This window comes from Chrysochloris asiatica, unplaced genomic scaffold, assembly GCF_000296735.1.
Source record: "Chrysochloris asiatica unplaced genomic scaffold, ChrAsi1.0 scaffold00004, whole genome shotgun sequence".
NCBI classification, from domain to species: domain Eukaryota; kingdom Metazoa; phylum Chordata; class Mammalia; order Afrosoricida; family Chrysochloridae; genus Chrysochloris; species Chrysochloris asiatica.
In genome coordinates this window covers 3,913,327-3,936,184 of record NW_006408522.1, presented here as the reverse complement: position 1 = coordinate 3,936,184, position 22,858 = coordinate 3,913,327, and the positions used below count along the sequence as shown (strand labels likewise).

Here is a 22,858-nt window from a genome sequence, read left to right as displayed (position 1 = left end):
AGTGTTTCGTTCTGCTGTACATAAGGTTGCTATGGGTCGGTGCTGACTTGATGCCACCTAACAACAACATAATTCATTTCAGGCAAGAAGCTTCCATTTACGCTAAAAACATTAGGCAAAAGGCTATTAGGGACCAGGATAGTTTACATGGTGCCAATGTAATGCGGATATTGTGTGTTTTGCAAATTGAAGGTTGTGGAAACCCTGTGTTGAGAAAGTCAGTATTGCCATTTTTTCAACTGCTTGTGCTCATGTCGTGTCTCTGTGTCACATTTTGACAATTCTCAAAACAGTTCAAGCTCTTTCATAATGCTATTGCTCACTTAATAGACTATAGTGTAGTGTAAACATAATTTTGATAACCACTTGTAAACGAAAACATTCACGATTCACTTTACTGTGATATTCACTTTATTGCAGTGGTCTGAACTGAAATGACAATATCTCCAAGGTATGTCTGAACCAGCTCATCACAAAGGAAAAAACACTGCTTTCCACCAGAAAGACCTGGTGATCATGGCCTCAACCAAGTGATGAAACAGCTTCACTAGCCTTGCTGCAACCTGAGACTATGACTTACTGATGAAGCACCATTAAGTTGTAGGGGTTAAGTGGACTCCTGGTGTGGCGTGACAGGATCAGTACTGCACTGTGAACCACAAGGTTGGCAGTTCAAATCTACCAGCTGCTCCAAGGAATCCCTATAGAGGATCCCTACTCGGAAACCCTGTACTGGGTCGCTATGGGTCGGAACCGACTCGATGGCACTTAACAACAACAACAATGAGTCAGAAAAGACTAGATGGCATTTAAGAACAACAAGGCAGAAGCAAGACTTATTTGAGCATGATCTTTTAAACAGCTTTACATTTTGCATCATGCAAATGTTTTACACTTCACTCAAATCACACTAAGAAGCTTTAAAAAAAATAATTAAATACAATTTTTTTTTAAAGTAGGCACTTAACCTTAAGTGAAAATTAAGGAAGTTGTATAAGTGAAGAAGTCAGGCTAATCCAATATCATCATCACAAACTAAACCTTGCAAAAAAAACAAACACGAAAGTCTCAACTCACCATATGTCACCCCCTCAGTCGACTGTTGCCTTCCACTATTCAAACTTTCAGGCAAATTTTTCAAAACTGAAATAAGCTACAAAAAAAGGAAGAGCAATATAACTAAAACAAACAGCAAAACATTACAGTTTAGTACACTGAGACTACCTGGAAGTGTAAAAGAGCTGTGGGACAGGGTAGGGTAGTGTCTACCTGACAGAGTTTGAATTGAGATGCTGCTCTCTGGAGGGCTCAGGACACTAATTTGCTTCCAGTGGAGGTGAGCTTTGCCTGGCTGTGCAAGTTTCCCTATCAGGAGAGCCTGACTACAACTGTCCACACTCACACTCCACAGGAAGGAAGACAGTGGAGTATCACAGAGGAGAATGTACTCTGAAGTCACAAAGCTTTGGGTTCAAATTCTAATTCTATCACCAACTCTTTGGAAAATTATTTTACTACTCTGGGGCCTTCAAACTCAGTATTTGTACAACGATCAACCTCAAGGTTTTTGGGCTAAAATAAAAAGGTCTATGGAGTAGCTAGAGCAGCCTTGGCACATAGTCAGTACTCAATAAATGACAACTTATAATCAACACTCATGGAAGCAGCAGCCAAGAAATAAACAAAGTATTGCATTGGGCAAATCTGCTGTTAAAGACCTCTTTAAAGTATTGAAGAGCAAAGATATCTGTCTGAGGACTATACCCTTGTACCTGATCCAAGCCATGGTATTTTCAATAGCCTCATACGCATGTGAAAGTTGGACAATGAATAAGACTATAAAAGAATTGATGTGACATATGGTGTTGGAGAAGAATATTCAAAGTGCCATGGACTGCCAGAAGAACAAACAAATCTGTGTTGGAAGAAGAAGTACAACCAGAATGCTCCTTAGAAGCCAGGATGGTGAGTCTTTCATACACTGGACAAGTTATCAGAAAGGACTAGTCCAAGGACATCATGCTTGGTAAAGTTGAGGGTCAGCAAAAAGAATAAGACCCCCAACAAGATGGGCTCACACAGTGGCAGCAGCAATGGGCTGAAGCATAATAACAATTGTACGGATGTTGCAGGACCAGGCAGTGTTTCATTCTGTTGAGCATATGAGTCAGGTGATGGCACCTAACAACATTATAATAGCATTTCCAAGGTGAATGCCTAAAACAGGAGGTACCATCTGTACAACTGGGGAAAACGTTTTCTTCTGTATAAAATTTACTAGTTCATAGGAAAATCATTAAGCATTGACCCAGAACCCTACTGTATGCAGATTCAATGAGTGACATAAAATCAGAGAGACCCCAAGAGATCATTTATCAGCAGGGAGGTCAGCAGAATTCCAGTGCATAGGAATGTAAATGACAGGCACAAGTGAGTACACAAAAGTGGGAAGAAAGCTAGGACTCACTTAGGAAATGGCTGTTAGTTCAATCTGACAAGGAGGTCAGGTACATAATGAGGGTTAGTGTGTGCTGTAGAATACAGTGCTACTCACAGTGACCTTACAGTGCAAAGTAGAGCTGTCCCAGAGGATTACCCAGGCAGTAATCTTTACAGGAGTTCTGGTAGCCTAATGGTTAAGAGTCAGGCTGCTAGCCTTAAGGTCAACAGTTCTAAACTACCAGTCACTCTGCGGGAGAAAGATGAGGCTTTCTGCTCCCGTAAAGATTTATAGCTTCGGAAATCCTCTGCAGGGTCACTCTGAGTTGGACCCCACTGCACAGCACATCACCACCACAACCACAACTGATCTGTACAGGAACGGACTGGCAGTTCTGTCTCCCACGGAGCCACTGCTCACCTTTCAGTTAGCAGCTAAGCCCTTAAGCAGGACACCACCATGAGAAGGAGCAGAGCAAAACCAAGAAGAGTATTTCACAGGTCTCGCTATGAAATACAAGGGAGCTTTCAAAAAGTTCATTGGAAAATTACATTATTATTTAATTCCAGTTTTCTAGGAACATTTTGAAGCCCTTTTATGTAGTGGACCGTATAAAGACTACCTGTTTCATTTGAAAGACTTTATTAAGTACTTACTCTATACAGTTCTCAAAGCTGATCTAATTTTTAGGAATCCAAGAATAGAAACTACTTTTTTGTTTTTTTAAAAGCAGTTTAAAATGATACATTGCAAAATGGTTCCATTTATTGTAATCAATACGGGAACCTTTTAAACAAATAAAAAGCGGTAGGGTATTGGAAAACAGTACCATGTCGGCACCCAGTCTTGCTAACGCTGCTTCCAATTCTTTTGCGGTGCTATTAGGAGGTACCGGGACAGTTTCTTGTTTGAGAATTGGGCCTACATCAAACCTAGCAAAAAATCAAAAGCAAATAATATATGATTACTTACTCTTTCTTAAGATCAACATGTTTGTCTACATGAATGTTTACATACTACAAAGTTGGCTAGCTTTTTAACTCTGGCCATGAATTTGACTATTAGCCCTAATTGTTAATTGTCGTCGAGTCTGTTCTAACCCAAAGTGACCCTGTATAGGGCTTTCAAAGAGCAGCTGGTGAGCTTGAATTGTTGACCTTGCAGCTCAAAACAGCTTTTCAGTCGAGCGTATTAACCCACAGCACCACACCAGGACTCCTGCTAGCCAATGGTGGTGGTGGTTATGTACCCTGGAGTCAGTTCCAACTCACAGCAACCCTGCATAGGGTTTCTGAAGCTATAAATCTTTACAGGAACAGAAAGCCTCATCTTTCTCCCATGGAACCAATGGTAGTTTCAAACTGCTGACAGTGAGATTAGCAACCCGATTCGTAACCACAATGCTACCAGAGCGCCTTTGTTAGCCATTTGTAAGGAAGAAATGCCAGTTTATAACAGGGGAAAGCAAAAACTGGCCAGCCAGTACTTAGATTCATTTTTTTCCCAAGGGAAAAAAATATACAGTTAAGTATCAAAAGTTTAATTACAATATAAATATTTTTATTAGTAGTAATCAATAGTATGGAAAATGTCTATTTGTATAATGACAATATAGCACAAAACATTTCTTTATCAAGGATGTACAATTAAAAAAGTCACAATAAATACTTTATGCCCTTCTTCAAAGGACAAGAGTTTGGCCTCATTGTAATCATTGAGTATTTAAGTAGGTGAAAGTACACGTGCATTCCTCTAAGTCTTACGTTCTCCATCACCTTCTATTAGCACAGACCATAGGTTTCGATCAGTAACATGCTTTGTTTTAATTGAAGTGGGACTGTCTATTCGATTTTTTAACTTGTAAGCTTTAACACAATGTTTATTATGAAAAATTATTCACAAAAATAATGATTAGCAGAATGAAACACAATATACACATCATCTATATTTTAGGATTAGTACACTTTTTATCTACTCCATTTCCCCCCACCCCCACCAAAAAGTACATTAACACAAATCCCAGCTATCCTGTTGTTCCTGTAAACTCATGAATTACCCTTTTCTGTGGCGTACTGGTGTGGCCCTGTGGGTTAATGCGCCAGACTGCAAAGCCGTTTGAACTGCAAGGTCGGAGGTTCAAGCTCATCAGCTGCTCCTTGGAAACCCTATACAGGGTCACTATGGGTCAGAACTGACTCGATGGCACTTCACAACAACAACATCAGAGACGAGTTGATAAAAGTAAGAATTTTATAATTCAGGCAATTTTAAACAATTGTTTCTGAGACAGCAGGTATGAGAGAAAACAATTAAATGATACATTACACACTAGTACACAATGGATTCTTACTTCAGGTTTCTAAAAAATTTGGCCAGTTTAGAAACCAAGGCCAGCAGAACAAAGCCATAACTAACCCAAAAGTCCATCTCTCACTTCCATACTATATTTCATAGATGTAGACCAGTTGTTAGTAAGCTATTTCAATTAAAAAATTCATAAGCACTTTAAAGAGACACTGGATAAAATATAAAAAGACATGTGGCTTGTATTACAAATCAGGATAAAAGAGAAACGGGGCAAAAGCAAAAGAAGCAACTGGAATTACAGAAATTAGTGAGCACTGCCCATTACAGTTCCGCCCCCAAACTGATATCAACATTTAAGATCACAAAAATCACAAGAAAAGAAAATATGCTGTACCTTTTAGGCCTAATTTGCATAATTGTCACTCCAGTAACTGTGTCTCCATGGAGCACTGTATGGATTATAGGGGCTGGACCACGCCACCTCGGGAGGCAACTGGGATGAATATTCAATATGCCACTGAGTCAGAAAAGTAGAAATTAGCTTACACCTGGGTTCTGTCATCTCAATTACTCCTACACATAACATGTGACTTAACAACAACAGTAACACATACACATGCTACTTGCATCATCAAACTTTCTCAAGAATTTTAAAAAACTGACAGTTAATTCTAGTCTTACATGACTTAATAGGAGGGAGTCAGAGGTAAGTTCACGCTTAGCATAACGAAACCCAATTAAAACAGAACTTAACTATTTGCTATTCTAATGATGTTCTACAACATCTCACGCTTTTAAAACAAAAACAAAAAGTGTGTATGAGAAGAACCACTGAAACCTTATGCACCTCACAGACGAGGTGAACTGTATTTATAATTTAGTCATATAACTACCCTTACTTAGTTTAAATACTGTTGTTGTTGGTATGTGCCATGGAGTCTGTTTGACTCATAACAACCCTGTCTAGGGTTTCCAAGGAGCAGCTGGTGAGCTTGAACGGCCAACCCTGCTGTTCAAACCGAACTTGCAGTCTAGTGCATTAACCCACAGTGCCACACCAGGATTCCTAGTTTACATACAGAATGCCTACAACAAGCTTCTGGAATCCCCATCAAATGATGTATTTATTCTAACACACTTATCAGTCACTAATGAGCAATTTAAATACTATCAAATTGTTAATAGCTTCATGCTGTCTCCTTCAGTATGAGTGTGTTCTTGTGTGTATATGTGTGTAAAAAACTTTTACATTTCTAAGTTCTGCAGTTCAGACCCATTTTATTCAAACAACAAATATTTACTGAGCACAAACGATATGCAATTGGGGATATATATGTCAAGGAATCAAACACAGAAAAAAAAAGTTCTGCCCTCAGGGAGCTTATGTGCAGAATGGGAGACAAGGAGTAAAAAACAAAATTTCTAAAAAAGTTAGTCAAATGATGCTAAGTGCTATGGGTAAAAATAAAGTGGAGAAGGGGAAAAAGTAATATTGGGTGGGAGGCTGCAACTTTACTTATCAAGTGACACCTGAGCACAGACTTAAAGATGGTAAGGGAATAAGTTCTGCAGATACATGGGAGAAAAGCTCCCCAAGCAGAGGGAATAGTAAGTACAAAGGTCTGAGGGAGAGAAAGGCTTGGCCAGTTCACAGCCCAGCAGAGGTCAGTGTGGCTGACGTGGAGTGAATCTGGGGAGGGCAATAGAAGATGAGGTCAGAAAGCTGGCATGGGACCAAACCATACACTGTCTCGTAGGTCAACATAGCAAATTGGACTGTTATTCTGAGTGAGATGGAAAAATACCAGACTTGGAGACGAGTGACATGTTAGGAAATGATGCTTTAAAAGGACCACTTTGGCTGCTGGTAAGAGACTTTGGTAAAAGATTTGAGAGGACTGGGTGCAGTAGAGATCAGTTAAAAGGTTACTGCAACCATACAGATGAGTGTGGCAGTAGTGGGAATGATAAGATATAGTCAGACTCAAGGCTGATTTTACAGGCAAAGTCAGTAGGCTTTCCTGATGAACTGGATATGGGATGTAAGATAAGGCATCAAGGATGACTCCGAGGTCTTGGGACTGAGCAAGTAGAAGGACGGAGTTGCCATTTACTCAGGTGAAGATCTGAGGAGGAGCAGATTTTGGTGAAAGTTTAAGAATGTGGTTTTAAATGTGCAATGTCTATTAGACAGCCAAGCAAAGATGTGGAGGTAGTTGGGTACCAAGGGCCTGGAGTTTGGAGAGCAGTCTGGTCAGCTGCCAGCATATGGAGATGGAATTGAAATGAGCTTAGATAGGAGCTCATAGAGTGATAAGGAGCTTAATATATATTGACAACAATTCATGTCACTAACGGTGTCTTGTTTTAAGTGAAAATATTAAAGAAAGTAGAATCAGATTTCAAGTCATCATACTTTAGATACCAGGACCATTCATAAAAACCAAGGTTCCTATACTGTGTTTCCTTAGAACTAAGACTTACTAGGGAAATTTTAGAATAAGGGCCTCACTCAAAAGTCGGCCAAAAGAAGCCACTACTCCAACATCATATTCCCCAGGTCCGACATCGGGCCACTCATACACTGGCAGCTGAGACTGCACAGCATAGCGCTTCACCGGCAGGCCTGTTGGTGATGGGGAAGGTACTGTGACCACTTCCAATGTGTCTATTAACTCTTCCTCTTTGTTTTCCCTAAATTGGAAAGATGGGAAGAGAATGGGACAGTTAGTGTTACAATGACGCAGCGATAAATGATTTCACACCTCTAAGGTATACCGTATTTTCCCAAACAACATGTCCACACAAACAAGGCACACAGCATGAATAGGAAATTAATTTGTGAGGGGGACTGTGCAGTAGCCAAAAAAAAAAAACCATAACACAAGTGTTATTGGAGTAAAAATACGATATTTATGATTAAACTCATGAAGCAGTTAAGGCTAAATGATTAAAACTAGTGCCTCTGAGGAACTGAATTTTTATTTTAATTATTCTAAGTTTAGAAAGCCACGTCGTTAGGTGCCATCAAGTCAGTTCTGACTCATGCAACCTTATGCACAACAGAACGAAACACTGTCTAGTCCTGCACATCTTCACAACTGTAGTTCTGCTGGAGCTCACTACTGCTGCCACTGTGCCCAGCTATCTTCTTGGAGGCCTTCCTCTTTTTCACTGACCCTCCATTTTACCAAGCATAATGTCCTTCAGGGAATGGTCCCTCCTGACAACATGTTCAAAGTAGGAGACACAAAATCTTGCCATTCTTGCTTCTAAGGAGCATTCTGGCAATACTTCTTTGAACACAGATTAGTTTGTCCTTCTGGCAGTCCATGCTACTTTCAATATTTGTCTCTAATACCATACCTCAAATGCATTGATTCATCTATGGTCTTCCTTATTCATTGCCCAACTTTCACATGCCTATGAGGCAACTGAAAATACCATGGCCTGGGTAAGGTCCATCTTAGTCCTCAAACTGAATTTCACTCTTTACCACATTAAGGAGGTCTTCTGCAGCAGACTTGCGTGATTGTGGGTCCAAGCAAAATGAATTGTTTGACAACTTCAATCTTTCCTCCTTTAATCATGATGTTATTTATTACTCCAGTGGTGAAGATTTTTGTTTTCTTTACACTGAGACGCAACCAATTCCAAAGGTTTTGGGTCTTTGATCTTCATCAGTATTTCAAGTCCTCTTTGCTTTCTGCAAATAAGGTTGTGTCATCTGCCTATCACAGGTTGTTAATGAGTCTCCCTCCACTTTTGATGCTATGCTCTTCATATAATCCAGCTTCTCGAATTATGTGCTCAGCATACACACTGAATAAGGACTGTGAAAGTATACCACCCTGACGTACACCTATCCTGATTAAATCATTCAGTATCCCCTTGTTTGTTCTAACCACTGTCATGTTTCCTCATGAGCACAATGAAGTGTTCTGGAATATCCATCCTTCAAAATGTTATCCATAGTTTATTGTGATCCACACTGTCAAATGCCTTTACATAGTCAATAATTCACAAATAAACTTTCTGGTATTTTCTGCTTTCAGCCAAGATCCATCTGAGATGAGCAAAGATATTCCTCAGTCCAAGTCCTCTTCTGAATTCGTCTTGGATTTCCATGAGTTCCTGTCAATGTACTGCTGCAACTGTTTTTAAAGCTAGTGGCTACCAGTTGGACAGCATGATTCTAGAGATTCCAGGCGCATGTATACACATAAATAGATTGTACAGACATTTAACACAATTGGAATCATTATACATATTGTTTTGCATTTCCCCCCAGAAGTGTCATCTATTATGAAATGTGAGAGTCTGTGAGTTGTGTTTTTTTACTGGTTATACACACACACACATATATATATGTATATGCATATAATATTGCTAGAAGAATTGTTGTTAAGTGCTGTCGAGTTGGTTCTGATTCATAGCAACCTGTATAGGGTTTCCAAGGAGTATCTGAACCATCAACCTTGTGGTTAGCAGTCCAGTGCTTATCCTACAATACCACACCAGGACTCCTTCTAGAAGATAAAAAATTGAAAACAGTGGCTATCTCAGTAGAGAGGAACTGAGAACGGTGAGACAACAAGCAGGAAGAGCTAACTTCATTGAATATCCATTTGAAGCTTTTTAATTTTGTACATAACCATGTGTTATTTAAACAATAAATACTTTTCCTGAAAAAAAAAACCCATCATGGGCATTATTTCATGACTGTACATATACATAGCACTGCCTCATTCTTTTTACCTGATGCATAGTATTCCACTGCTCAGGGGCTGTACCTTTGTGTTTATTGCATGCACATGTTGAAGAGCATTGAAAAGAAAGTGCAAGAGTAATGGCACTGCCAAATGGAGCATTATCAGAAGCGTAGCAGATGCATGTAGTTGTATGAGAAAATAGCAACAAACGGAAAGTGCTTTTTTGTTGTTATGCATATGAAGGGATTGTTACAGAGTCTGTGTACATACAGAAAGGAGTGTGTGGAGGAGGAATATGATACAAGAAATTGATGAGAGTCAATATGGGTGGGGTGATGGAGCCTGCTGGGAAAAATTTGTAAGGAAGACTTGATGGATACAGTGAGCTAATGACAAAAATTAATATGGATGTGTGTCAGTAATAGGGAGTAAGGAAATAAATGGAAACAAAACAAAACAACCCCCCAAAAAAACCAACACTGGGAGGAACAGAGGCAGAGCAGTCTGTATGGAAATAGCTATTATATACCATGAACTTTCAGGCAGTGTAGTGGCTTTATAGGATATGCCCTGGACTACGAGAATCACAAGGTCGATGGATTGAGCCCAGTCTCAATCCATGGGCAAAAGATGAGGCTTTCTGCTCTCACAAAGATTTACAGCCTCAGTGCCACTATGAATTAGAGTCCTGGTGTGGCACTGTGGGTTAACGTGCTGGACTGCAAAGTCAGTTTGAATCACAAGGTCGGCGGTTCAAGCTCGCCAGCTGCTCCTTAGAAACCCTATACGGAGTCGCTATGGGTCAGAATTGACTCGACGGCATTACACAACAATACTTAATACCATCATGGGCTTTCAGGACAGGCTGCATTACAAAATTAGCCCCTTCCCCCAAAGGATACAAGATTTGTTAAAATTACATAAATACTATTTACCTAAAGAGTTCTGATTTATTCTTTTTTTTAAAGTTCATTTTGGAATTCATCCTTATTTCAACTCCAGAAACTGGGTTACGTATTGGAAGAACACGGAATGTTGAATAGAGAATATGAACAAATAAATGAATGGGCTGAGGGATGTTGCACCTGTTAAGAACAAGTATTGTTGTTGTTGTGTGCTGAGTCAGTTCCGACTCATAGCGACCTGAATAGGGTTTCTGAGGAGCTGCTGGTGAGTTTGAAGCACCGACGTCAAAGTTCAAACAGACTCTGATTATCCTACGGCGCCACACCAGGACCCCAAGAACAAGTATTGGAGGGCACAAATTTTAAGCGTGTGAGGCAGTTGGAGAAAATAGAAAGTCTGACCCTGTTTGAATCTCAACCTGCTCAGCCGATGACCCTAGGCAAGTCGTTTGATTTCTGTGAACCTCAGTTTCCTCACATGCAAAACAGGCAGGGAAGTGGAGGGACAGGACGAAGACAATGTACACATAGTGAGCGACTAGCAAACGCTAGCACAGACAAGCTGGGCCTGGAGTTGGGAGTGGGGTGTAGAGCAGACGCGATCCGGCACAAGAGCGGATGAGGCACACCTTCCGGGCGACTGGTAGAGCCAAGATCAGGGACCGAACCCTTCCAGCGCAGCTACTTTCCGCGATTTAGGAGTCCAAACCCCTTGTGGGGAACGGCCGCAGAGGCTCCGCGTCCGCGCCTCCAACGAACGGGCCCCCCAACCCCGGGTACCTGGCGGCATGCAACGCTTGCAGCGACTCGCGGGCGAAAAGGTCAGTGCCGAAGAAGAGCACCCGCCAAGGGGGCTTCTCGCGGGCTCCGGCGCCCAAGCCCTTCTCCCCGCCTAGTCCGGCATGAGCTCGCCATTGCAGAGCCAACCTCAAGCCCCTGGCGCGGCGAATTGGCCTGTGGCCCCAGCAGCACCGTACCAGGACCCTCATCGCCCTGGCCGCCTGCGGCTTATATTACGCAGGCGCGTCGGGGTGATGTCGAGCGTTCCATTGGCTGAGGGCGGGGCCTGGACAGGGAAGTAAACCGGATGGGCAGGATCTGGAGTCGACTAGGGGCGTGGCCTGCGTATAGGAGGGCTGACCCCATCTGCGTTGTTGCTGATGGACTTTGTGTGTCTAGTGTACGGGTTATTTTTGTTCCATTTGTTTGTTCTATTTAGCCAATTCCTAAAAAGAACTTTTTAAAAAAAGTTTTTATTGTGAATTGTGTGATAGTTTACATGGGAGAACATTAGCTTTACATTCATCCTATCTTTATGTCGCTTCATTGTAATGATTACAATTCCCTGCTTGCATCATCAAATTGCCAAGGGGTACACCCCGCAAGCCTGCCCCCTGGCTGTCAACACACAGACCCTCTCCCTTCCAGAGTCCAGAGTCCCCAGCCGCTCCATCTCTCCCTGACATCGTCTCTGCCTCGGTCTCTTGGCGTTGATGCTTCTCTGGATAGGGTCCCGCACTCCACTCTTCTCCCTTGATGGTCCCAGGGTCCTCCACACCTGGACTGCAAGATCAGCCACTCCCCTCCTTTTGTTACAAAACGTCTGCCTTTATATTTGAAACATTTACAATCAGTCCTGATAGCAATTATTCACTATTGAACCACAAGAGTCTTATCCCCATCTCCTTTCGCCAGCCCCATCCAGACAGGTTGGAACCCATTCAGTGGAGAGTCTACCTTGCCCGCGCACTCTGAAACTAGGCTCCCTCTAGAAAGCTTGTAAACCAGTCACTTAGTGCCTTTGTAGCCCTCCACCCCCACCCCCACTCCCCCCCACACACATTTTGGGTAACCAGTGTCTAAGTTGCCCATACCTGTCAACCCTGTGTACTGAGGAGATGGGAACGATCCTCGCTGTAAAGATTCTTGCCCTCTTTTTAGCTACTAGACCCACAAGCATAGGTCAAGTTCATCCAATTGTAGCAGATTACTCTTTTTTTCCCTCTTTTTTCTTCCTCTAGTTGAGTTCTACTCATCCAGCCATTGAAGCCAGGTCAAATGGGTACTATCTGCAAGTATGGGTGTTCTTGTGCATCTCCCCTCACTTCATATCAGCTAGACAGTTCACTCTCCACTCTAGTCCTCTGTGGCCATGTCCCTGTCCCTAGGCCCAGGAGTTCCTAGGGCTCACCATACTGCTGGCCAACCATGTCTCAACCCAGGTTAACATGAGTCTATTGAATGCGGTCAGACTTAGCTCACAATTTCATTGTTGTTTACCCCCCACTACCCCTTATTGGTGACCAACGTGCTGAGAGCAAGACCACATGCCTGCTCATGTATCCCCTTGAGTCTTAGTCCTGGAACGGGTTTGCCCTGATGCAAACTTGCCTTGATTATTTGTGAACAACTTGCTTGTTCTTGTAGTTGTGAATCAGTCTGCCGTTACTGTTTTTGCTTTTTTTCCTGCTGGTCTTTCCTAAAAAGAACCTTTAATGGAACAAATCATATGTATCTTCAGACAGTGAAACCTTATTTATATATGTAGTGCTGTGTCCTTTTGCTCAGCCATTATGACAACTAATCTATATATTACTATACGTTTACTGATGAAGATCAAAGAGCACAGCCTTCGGTATGGATTACATCTTAATGTAAAGAAAACAAAAATCCTCACCACTGGGCCAATAAACAACATTCTTATCAACAGAGAAAAGATTGAAGTTGTCAAAGATTCCATTCTTCTTGGATCAACTATCAACACTCACGGAAGCAGCAGTCAAGAGATCAAACGACATGTTACATTAAGCAAATCTGCTGCACAAGACCTTTTTAAAGTGTTGAAGAGCAAAGATGTCAGCTTGAGGACTATGGTGCGCCTGACCCAAGCCATAGTGTTTTCAATAACCTCATATGCATGTGAAAGCTAGACGGTGAATAAGGAAGACTGTAGAAGAATTGATGCCTTTGAGTTATGATGTTGGTGGAGAATATTGAAAGTGCCATGGGCTGCCAAAAGAATCAATAGATCCGTTTTGGAAGAAGTGCAGCCAGAGTGCTCTTTAGAGGCCAAGATGGCCAAACTTCGTTTCTCATGCTTTGGACATATTGTCAGGAGGGAGCAGTCGCTGGAGAAGGATATCATGTTTGGTAAGGTGGAGAGTCAGAGAAAAAGAGGAAGACCCCCCAACAAGATGGATTAGCCAACTGGCAGCATCGATGGACTCAAGTGTGGCAACCATAGTGAGGTTGGCCCAGGATCAGGCAGTGTTTTGTTCTGCTGTGCATAAGGTCACTATGAGTCAGTACCGACTCGATGGCACCTAACAACAACAACATATGTTTCTACTACCATTATTTTAGCTAATCCTTATACCATATCAGATAGATAATTATTGAAACCATTTTTACTGGAAGAGCACCCAAGACTCACTGAAATTATGGGATTTATGAGAACCCCAAAGTTGGCAGTTCAAACCCACCAGCTGCTCCTTGGGAAACCCTACATAGGGCCGCTATGAGTTGGAACTGACTCCACAGCACTAACCAACAAACAAGGTTGAATGTAGGAGCCCTGGTGGGTTATGCTTTAGGCTGCTAACAGCAAGGTCCGTGGTTCAATGGAATGGATAGGTGGTGGTGGGTTAGGTTGGGCGAGATTCTTGTCTATGGAGTTATAAAACTGTCCTTTTATCATTTGGACTTCACAGCAATCCTATCTACGTAATGGTGGTGGTGGTGTGCTGTGGAGTTGGTTCCGACTTATAGAGACTCTGTGTAGGGTTTCCAAGGCTGTACAATCTTTACGGGAGAAGAAAGTCTCATCTTTCTACCATGGAATGGCTGGTAGTTTCGAACTGCTTGAGCTTAAGGTTAGCAGCCTGACTCATAACCACCACGTTCCAGAGCGCCTTTTCTATGCAGTAGACAAGTCAATGTCCCCATTTTGCACTTAGGGAAACTGAAGCTCAGTGACTTGCTCAATGTTTTGAATACCCCACTCTTGTGTCTACCCAGTAGGTTCCCTTGCACCCAAAGGGCTTGAAATTTGGAAGCCATATAGAAGATTCCTAGGGAAAATGGGCTTGCTCCCCAGAAGACCTCTGAGGACTTTTGGTGTTAAAGATTATGCGTTCCCAAAGGCCTGTGCAGGTGCATACCTTTGAAGTTGTTGTTTAGTGCCATTGGGTCAGTTCCAACTCATAGCAACTCTGTATAGGGTTTCTGAGGCTTTAAATCTTTGCTACACAGGACTTCAAGGGATACACCACCCTTAATCCCACCAAAACCCTGATCTGATGCACGGGAGGTGTGGCATGAAACACCTTTTATCTTATAAGAGATAGAAGGAGAGAGATGTGAGCAGAGAAAGAGGGACCCTTTACCACCAAGAAAGAAGAGCCAGGAGTGGAGTATGTCCTTTGTACCTGGGGTCCCTACCCTGTGAAGCTCCCAGATCCAGAGACTGATAGATGTCAATATACAAGGAGATCTCCACGGAATTCTGGGCCTACAGATCTGAAAGGAGACAAGGGCCTTCCCTCCAGAAGCCAAATTCAGACTCTAAATTTGGACTTCTAGCCTCCTAAACCATGAGAGAGTAAATTTCTGTTTGTTAGAGCCATCCACTTGTAATATTTCTGTTTATAGCAACATTAGCTAACTAAGATAGAATCCATTCTTCAATGTCAAGCTCAGATGTTCTCCCTGAAACCTCGAGTTCTTGCTTCCCTGGATTTAATGTGTTTCTCCATGTGCTCCCTAATGCTCTGTAGAGACCTGTGCTTCTCACCTGGTGCGGTATTATAGAGGGGAGTTGTTTTATGTGTGCCTGTGTGCTGAATAAATTCACCTGCGTATTGAACAGAGACGGAAGAGGCAAAGAGAAAGGGAGAGACAGTATTTTCAGTGACTACATTCATCTGAGCATAAATGAAAGGGAGAGGGAGGTAGGACTCCTGAAACTTCTAATCCCTCAACCAAGTTCTCTTCCAGTATTCTTTCTTAGGGTAAGCAGAGTGTAATTGTAACATTTAAAGAGCAGTCCTTTCTCCATACAGTCCACTGCTGTGGAGTCAATGCAGACTCACAGCAACCCTATAGGACAAACAGAACTGCCCACAGGGTTTCCAAGGCTGTAAATCTTTGTGGAGGCTGACTGCATATCTTTCCCACAGAGCAGCTGGTGGATTCAAACCTTGGGCTTTTCATTTACCACCCGAGCGCTTCAATTACTGCGCCATGAGGTCTCCGTTTTTCCGTACAACACAACCTATACAACCCAAATCTGGGTAATTTTGATGGATTTTCATGTTAGAACCGGGCTGCTGTCTAAAGTGTGACTCTTTGTACGAGGATTTGTGTTCGTGACATTTCCCCCCTAGCTGTTTTTAATGGAGTCGTAAAGGCGGCCTTATGCTATGTTTAATTTTCAAGCTCGCAATAGGATACTACCCACCAGAGCTGCCTGGAGCTGCTCAAGGCGCCGTCTGCCGACCACACAGGATTTACTCAGCCTGAGGGACCCTTGCCAGTCCTGTTTTCCTTCCTGCACAGAACTGCCTCCTGTCATTGATTTCTAACTTTCCAATCTTGTTGTTGTTGTTAGGTGCCATCGAGTCGGTACCACCTCATAGCAACCCTATGCACAACAGAATGAAACACTGCCTGGTCCTGGGCCAACCTCACAATTGTTGTCACTCTTGAGCCCATTGATGATGCCATTTTGCCAATCCATCTCACTGAGGGTCTTCCTCTTTTTCTTTTACCCTCCACCTTACCAAACATGCTATCCTTCTCCATCGGCTAGTCCTTCCTGACAATATGTCCAAAGTATGGGAGACAAAGTCTGGCCATCCTGGCCTCCAAGGAGCACTCTGGCTGCACTTCTTCCAACATAGATCTGTTGGTTCATTTGGCAGCCCATGGCACTTTCAATATTCTCCTCCAATGTCTGTTAGTTTGTTGTACTGTGGTGGCTTGTGAGTTGCTGTGATTCTGAAAGCTATGCCACTGGTATTTTAAATACCAGCAGGGTCATCCATGGTGGACAGATTTCAGAAGAGCTTCCAGATGAAGACAGACTAGGAAGGAGTGATGAACTACTTCTGAATATTTAGTCACTGGAAGCCTTATGAATAGCAGAGAAACTTTCCAATGGCTTATAGTAAATTCCCACCCCCACCCTGTAAAAAAAGGAGTTCTGGTAGTGTAGTGGATATGAATTGGGCTGCGAATCTTAAGGTCAGCAATTTGAAACTACTAGCTGTTCCACAGCAGAAAGATAAGGCTTACTACACCCATAAAGATTTACAGTCTTGGAAACCCTGGACAGGGTCGCTATGAGTTGGAACCAACGCCAAAGGCACATCATAACCACGACCCCCTAAAAAAGAGCCTAAGATTATGCTAATGGCTCAGTTTTACCCAAAAGCTAAAATGGATGTATTTCTTAACTTCTTGGTGGTGGTGAGTTTGGGGTGTCTGGAGGAACCACTTCTAACCCCAGACAAATTCACTGCCAGGACTATTGTAAAGCACCCAACGACAATGAGGATGCCAGCCTGAATAACAAGGAGTTTTAGGTAATAAATCAAGATGTTCATTGGTGCTCCCATTTCCAGAAACTTCTCTGATTTATGAAGCATGTCTCCATGTTGAATTAATGCCATTATTCCAGGTTTAGGGTCTGGGTGACAAGACTACGGCAGGATCATTAACAAAGAGAAAGAACCTGGTTAGAAGTGACAAATATGGCAATGTTGCCACTTTGCATTCCTTGAAACGGAAATGATGAGACAGAACAAGTGGTTGTTGTTTGTTGTTTTCAAGTGCTGTCAAGTTGGTTCTGATTCATAGCAACCCTCAATAGGGTTTCTGAGGAGCAGCTGGTGGGTTTGAACTGCCAACCTTGTGGTTCAAAGTCCAGTGCTAATCTACAGTGCACACACACATCACTGAAATATGGGATTGACCTCCATGGCTGGTGAGTGGGAGAACTGGTATCAGAGTGGAAGGAAGCAGGAAACATCTCCTCCTCACCCTGTTCCTATCATTCCACCCTACCCCTAACTCTGAATTTTGTGGGCAAAGAGGTCTGTCACAGATGACATTGGGATGTGCGTATGTGTGTGTTCACTGTCACAAAGTTACCTGGCTGTCCTGAGGAAGACAAATGACAGCAGAGGTAGCCTCCTCTCTTCGCTGCAGAAAGGTCCTTAGAATATTCTCTACAGGAGTGTATATGTGATCAACCATCTTGAGGGTCAAAAAACCAGAGACCAGTCAGATCCCTGGGAGATATGGAACTCTGGTTTATAGAGTTCCATATGACAGACGCCTGAGTCCACCAGAACTTCTCGTTGTGGCCACAAGTGACCAGGACACACAGGTCATCCTACAGGACTCTGGATACAGTAAAACTCCACTAGGTGGCACTGTTCAGCAATCTTTCTGGTCATTGAGTGTGGCAGATGGTTGGTTCTCTTATTTCAGCGCGTCCAGTGTTGTCATTGTTGTCATGTTGGCCACTGTTGTCATTCCCTAACCTCTCCAGTTTCTGGATAAATCAAGGCTTGGGCTGCAATGTTACCTGCTGGGGGCAAACAAAGACATGCTGGAGCCCCCAAACTCTTAAAAATACTTTAAAAATAGATGGTAAAGTAGCTATATGCAATAGACTCCCCGAAGCCAGAAGCTTGGGATGCCTTTTTATCCCAGGGGAAAGCTTGAAGTGGCTTCGTGGACCTACAGGACTAAATGTCCTTGAGCAAAGTGACTAGAAAGGTCACATGATATCTGAAAGACATCAGGAGCTCCAGGATGGGATGCCAGATGTAGTACCACAGATATTAGAAGTAGCCAATGGATATGTAAATTTACCTGTGCTGCTGATGGTAGATAATAGTTAACCTGATAAAACAAGAGCTATCTTAACTACACTTCAAAACCAAACCAGTTTCTGTCAAATAGATGCAATTCAATTCTGACTCATGGCGACCACCTGTATAAAAGGTTTGGTATAAAAGAACCAAACTTATAGACAGTCAAGTGAATTCTGACTCATAGTGACCCTATTGTAGAAATAGAACTGCCCCATGGGATTGCCAAAGCTGTAATCTTTATTATTATTATAGCAATATATATATATATATATATATATATACAACAAAACATTTGCCATTTCAATCATTTTTACATGTACATCCAGCCACACCAACCACACTCCGCATTTTGCACAATTATCACCTCCATCCATTCCAAATCATTTCCCCTCTCTCCATTCCCCCCCTTCTTTACTTCCCCTTTTTTATTGTGTGGGAAAGTTCCTAATGTTTGTCCTCCTTTTTTCCCCCCTTCCTTTTCTTTTTAACTGTCTTCCCTATCACCCAAGTTAACACATGTCTATAGTCTACCCAGTGAATAATTCTCCCTTCCATCCCACCCCTGGTAACCATCAGTGTTGTTGTTAAGTGCCATCGAGTCTGTTCCAACCTGTTTAGACCCTGTATAGGATTTCCAAGGAGCGGTTGGTGAGCTTGAACCACGAATCTTGTGGTTCAAACTGACGTTATAGTCCAGTGCATTAACCCACAGCGCCCCACCAGAAGTGTGACTATTTATTATAGAATGAAAACCTTTTCTAGACTGTTTTACGGTAGTGGCATCATACAATATCTGTCCTTTTGAGACGGACTAATTTCACTCAGGATAATGTCCTCCAGTTTTCTTTATATAATGTGGCGTTTTTCAGATTCACAGTTATTCTTCACTGTTACATAATATTACTTTTGTGTGTGTGTGTGTGTGTATACCAAAGTTTGTTTAACCTTTCCTTTGCTGATGGGTGTCTAGCCGGTCTCCATCTTTTTATTATTGTGAACAATGTTGCAAGAAACATGGATGTGCATGTATCTGTTGGTGTCGTGTGGTTCTTGAGGATACATAGTAAGTATTTCTTGAGGATACATAGTAAGTAGGGAGATTGCTGGATCATACAATATTTCTATTTCTAACCATCTGAAAAAGTGCCATGCCATTTTCCACAAAGGTTGCACAATTTGCAGTTCCGACAGTGTAGGAAGGTCCCAGTTTTTCCACAACCTAGCCGGCATTTGTTCTTTTTTTGAGCTTTGCTATTAATATTGGGGTAAGATGATATCTCCTTTTGACTTACATCTCTCCTGATATGATGCTGTAGGATCAGCACTGGACTGCTAACCACAAGGTCAGCGGTTCAAATCCACCGGCTGCTTATCAGAAACCCATATAGGGCCACTATAAGTCAGAACAGATTTAACAATAGTTAACAACAACAATGGCTAAAGAGTTCTGGTGTGGCCCTGTAAGATGCAGTACTGGACTGCAGGGTCAGTGGTCAAACCCACCAGTCTGTCCTTGGAAACCTATACAAGGTCTCTGTGAGTTGGTGGGTTTCAAACACCAACATTTCAGTTAATAGTCCATAGCTTATTCTACAGTGCCACACCAGGATATGCCCTTACTTATGTTGAGAAAATTTCCTATTTTGTCGAATGTTTTTATCATTTTGTAGGATTTTGTCAAATGCCTTTTCTCCACCAATTGATACTACCATGTGGTTTTTTTCCTTTGTTTTATTTATGTGGTGGATTACGTTGATTGTTTTTCTAATATTGCACCATCCCTACATACCTGATATGAATCCCATTTGCTATTTATGTATTATTTTTATATATACTATTGAATTCTATTGGCTAGAATTTGTTGAGAATTTGTGTATCTATCTTCATGAGGGATATTGGTCTATAATTTTCTTTTTTAGTGATGTCTTTGCTTGGTTTTGGTATCAGGGTTATGCTTGCTTCATAAAATGAATTTGGGAGCTGTCATCTTTTTCTATGGAATAGTTTGAGTAAAATTAGTGTCAGCTCTTCTCTGAATGTTTGGTAAATTCAAGAAATTTATTTCATTTTATTTTTTATTTCTTCTATTACTCACTAAGACTCCTGATGTGATGCTGTAAGATAAGCACTGGACTGCAAACCACAAGATCACCAGTTCCAACCCACTGCTGCCCGGAAACCCTATAAGGGTCACTATGAATTGGAACCGACTCCACGGCACTTAACAACAACAGCAACAACATCACTTAGTGGCTTTTACGCAGGATGTTATTCAATGCCATAGTATTTGTTTCCCCCCCCCCCCCTTCATCTTCCTTTTGTTGATTTCTAATTTTATAGCATTGTGATCTGAGAAGATGTTTTATAGTATTTTGGTGTTTTAAAATTTATTTGAGATTTGTGGCCTAAAATATGGTCTATTCTGGAGAATCTTCTATTTGCATAACATCCTGTGTAAAAGCTACTGGGTAATGTTGTTAGAATGCATATTGTGCTGTTGTTGGGTTGAGTGCTCTATATGTCTAAGAGGTCAAGTTGGTTGATTGTGTTTAGTTCTTCCGTGTTTTTGTTGTGTTTCTTCTAGTCATTTTGTCCTTCATTGAAAGTGGTATATTAAAATTGCCTGGTTTCGCACTGTGTTATAAAGCACTGGACCGCAAGGTCAGTTTGAACCATAAGGTCAGCGGTTGAAACCCTTGGAAACTCTTTGGAAAAACTCCTTGGACACTCTATGCAGGGTTGCTATGAGTTAGAATCAACTTGGTGGCATTTAAAACAACAACTATCATAGTGGCAGCGTGGTGGCTCTAGAGGATAGGCACTGGACAGGGAACCACAAGGTCTGAAGTTTGAGTTCACAATCTGCTCCATGGAAGAAAGATGAGGCATTCTGCTCCATAAGCAACTAACTTACAGCCTAAGAAACCCTACATAGGCTTGCTATGAGTCAAAACTGACTCCATGGAACTTAACAACAATAACAATGATTATTGTGGAGTTGTCTGTTTCTTTCTACAGTTCTATTAGACTTTGATTTATGTATTTTGAGGCTCTTTTCCTGGGAGCAAAAATATTTATTATGGTTATGTCCTCTTGTTCACTTGAACCTTTAATCAATGAAATAACATCCTTTGTGTCTTATGCAGGTTTTTGACTTGCTGCTGTTTTTAGGTGCCATCGAGTCCGTACTGACACGTAGCGACCCTATGCACAACAGAACAAAACACTGCCCGGACCAACCTCACAATCGTTACATTTGAGCCCATTGCTTTTGCCATTGTGCCAATCCATCTCGTTGAGTGTCTTCCTCTTTTTCACTGACCCTCCATTTTACCAAATATGATGTCTTTCTCCAGGGATTAGTCCCTCCTGATAACATATCCAAAGTACATGGGATGAAGTCTGGCCATCCTGGCTTCCGAAGAGCATTCTGACTGCATTTCTTCCAGCACAGGTTTGTTTGTTCTTTTGGCAGTCCACAGTACTTTTAATATTTTCCCCCAACACCATAACTCAAATGCATCAATTCTTCTATGGTCTTCCTTACTCACTGTCCAGCTTGCACACGCATATGAGGTTTTTAAAAATACCAAGGCTTGGCTCAGGCACACCTTAGCCCTCAAACTGACGTCTTTGCTCTTGAATACTTTAAAGAGGCCTTGTGCAGCAGATTTGCCTAATGCAATATGTCATTTGATTTCTGACTGCTGCTTCCATCAGTTGATGATTGCTCAGAGAAAAAGGAAGTCTTTAACAACTTCTCTATTTATCTTGATGTTATTTATTGGTCCAGTGGTTAAGATTTTTGTTTGATTTACGTTGAGGTTCGACCCATACTGAAGGCTGTAGTCTTTGATCTTCATCAGTAATTATTTTAAGTTCTCTTCCCTTTCAGCAAACAAGGTTGTATCATCTGCAGATCACAGGTTGTTAATGAGTCTTCCTACAACCCTGATGCCACATTCTTCTTCATATAATCCAGTTTTTCTGATTATGTGCCTAGCATACAAATTGAGTAAGTATGGTGAAAGAATACAACCCTGGTGCACACCTTTCCTAATTTTAAGCCATTCAGTGTTTCCTTGCACAATGTTGTTCATAGCTTGTCATGATCCACAAAATAGAAAGCCTTTGCATAGTAAATAAAGCACAGGTAAACATCTATCTGGTTTCCTCTGCTTTCAGCCAAGATCCATCTGATGTCAGCAGTGATATCCCTAATTCCAGGTCCTCATCTCAATCCAGCTTGAACCTCTGACAATTCTCTGTCAATGTACTGTTGCAGCCAATTTTTAATTATCTTTAGCAGAATTTTAGTTGCATGCACTATTAATGACATTGCTCAATGATTTTTGCATTCCGTTAGGTCACCTCTCTTTGGAATGGGCAAAAATATGGGTCCCTTCTAATCAGCTGGCTAGATAGCTGTTGTCCAAATTTCTTGGCATACATGAGTGAGTGACTCCAGTGCTGCATCAGTTTGTTGAAAGATTTCAGTTTGTATTCCGTGTATTCCTGGAGTCTTGTTCTTTGCCACTGCCTTCAGTGCACCTTGGATTTCTGCCTTCAGTATCATTGGCTTTTTTTGATCATGTGCTATCCACTGAAATG

The 22,858-nt window shown here is 41.9% G+C and overlaps 1 protein-coding gene across 1 annotated transcript in view; it reads right to left on the bottom strand.

Moving 5' to 3' along the window:
* Positions 1-11,353, bottom strand: part of MTFMT (mitochondrial methionyl-tRNA formyltransferase) — a 31,592-nt gene extending 20,239 nt beyond the window's left edge. The window contains exons 1-5 of the mRNA XM_006831848.1: positions 11,145-11,353; positions 7,232-7,441; positions 5,142-5,264; positions 3,270-3,372; positions 1,078-1,153 (exon numbers count right to left, since the gene is read on the bottom strand). Coding sequence (XP_006831911.1) covers positions 1,078-1,153; positions 3,270-3,372; positions 5,142-5,264; positions 7,232-7,441; positions 11,145-11,353 — 721 coding nt within the window. The remainder of the gene's footprint in view (positions 1-1,077; positions 1,154-3,269; positions 3,373-5,141; positions 5,265-7,231; positions 7,442-11,144) is intronic.
* Positions 11,354-22,858: the final 11,505 nt, after the last annotated feature.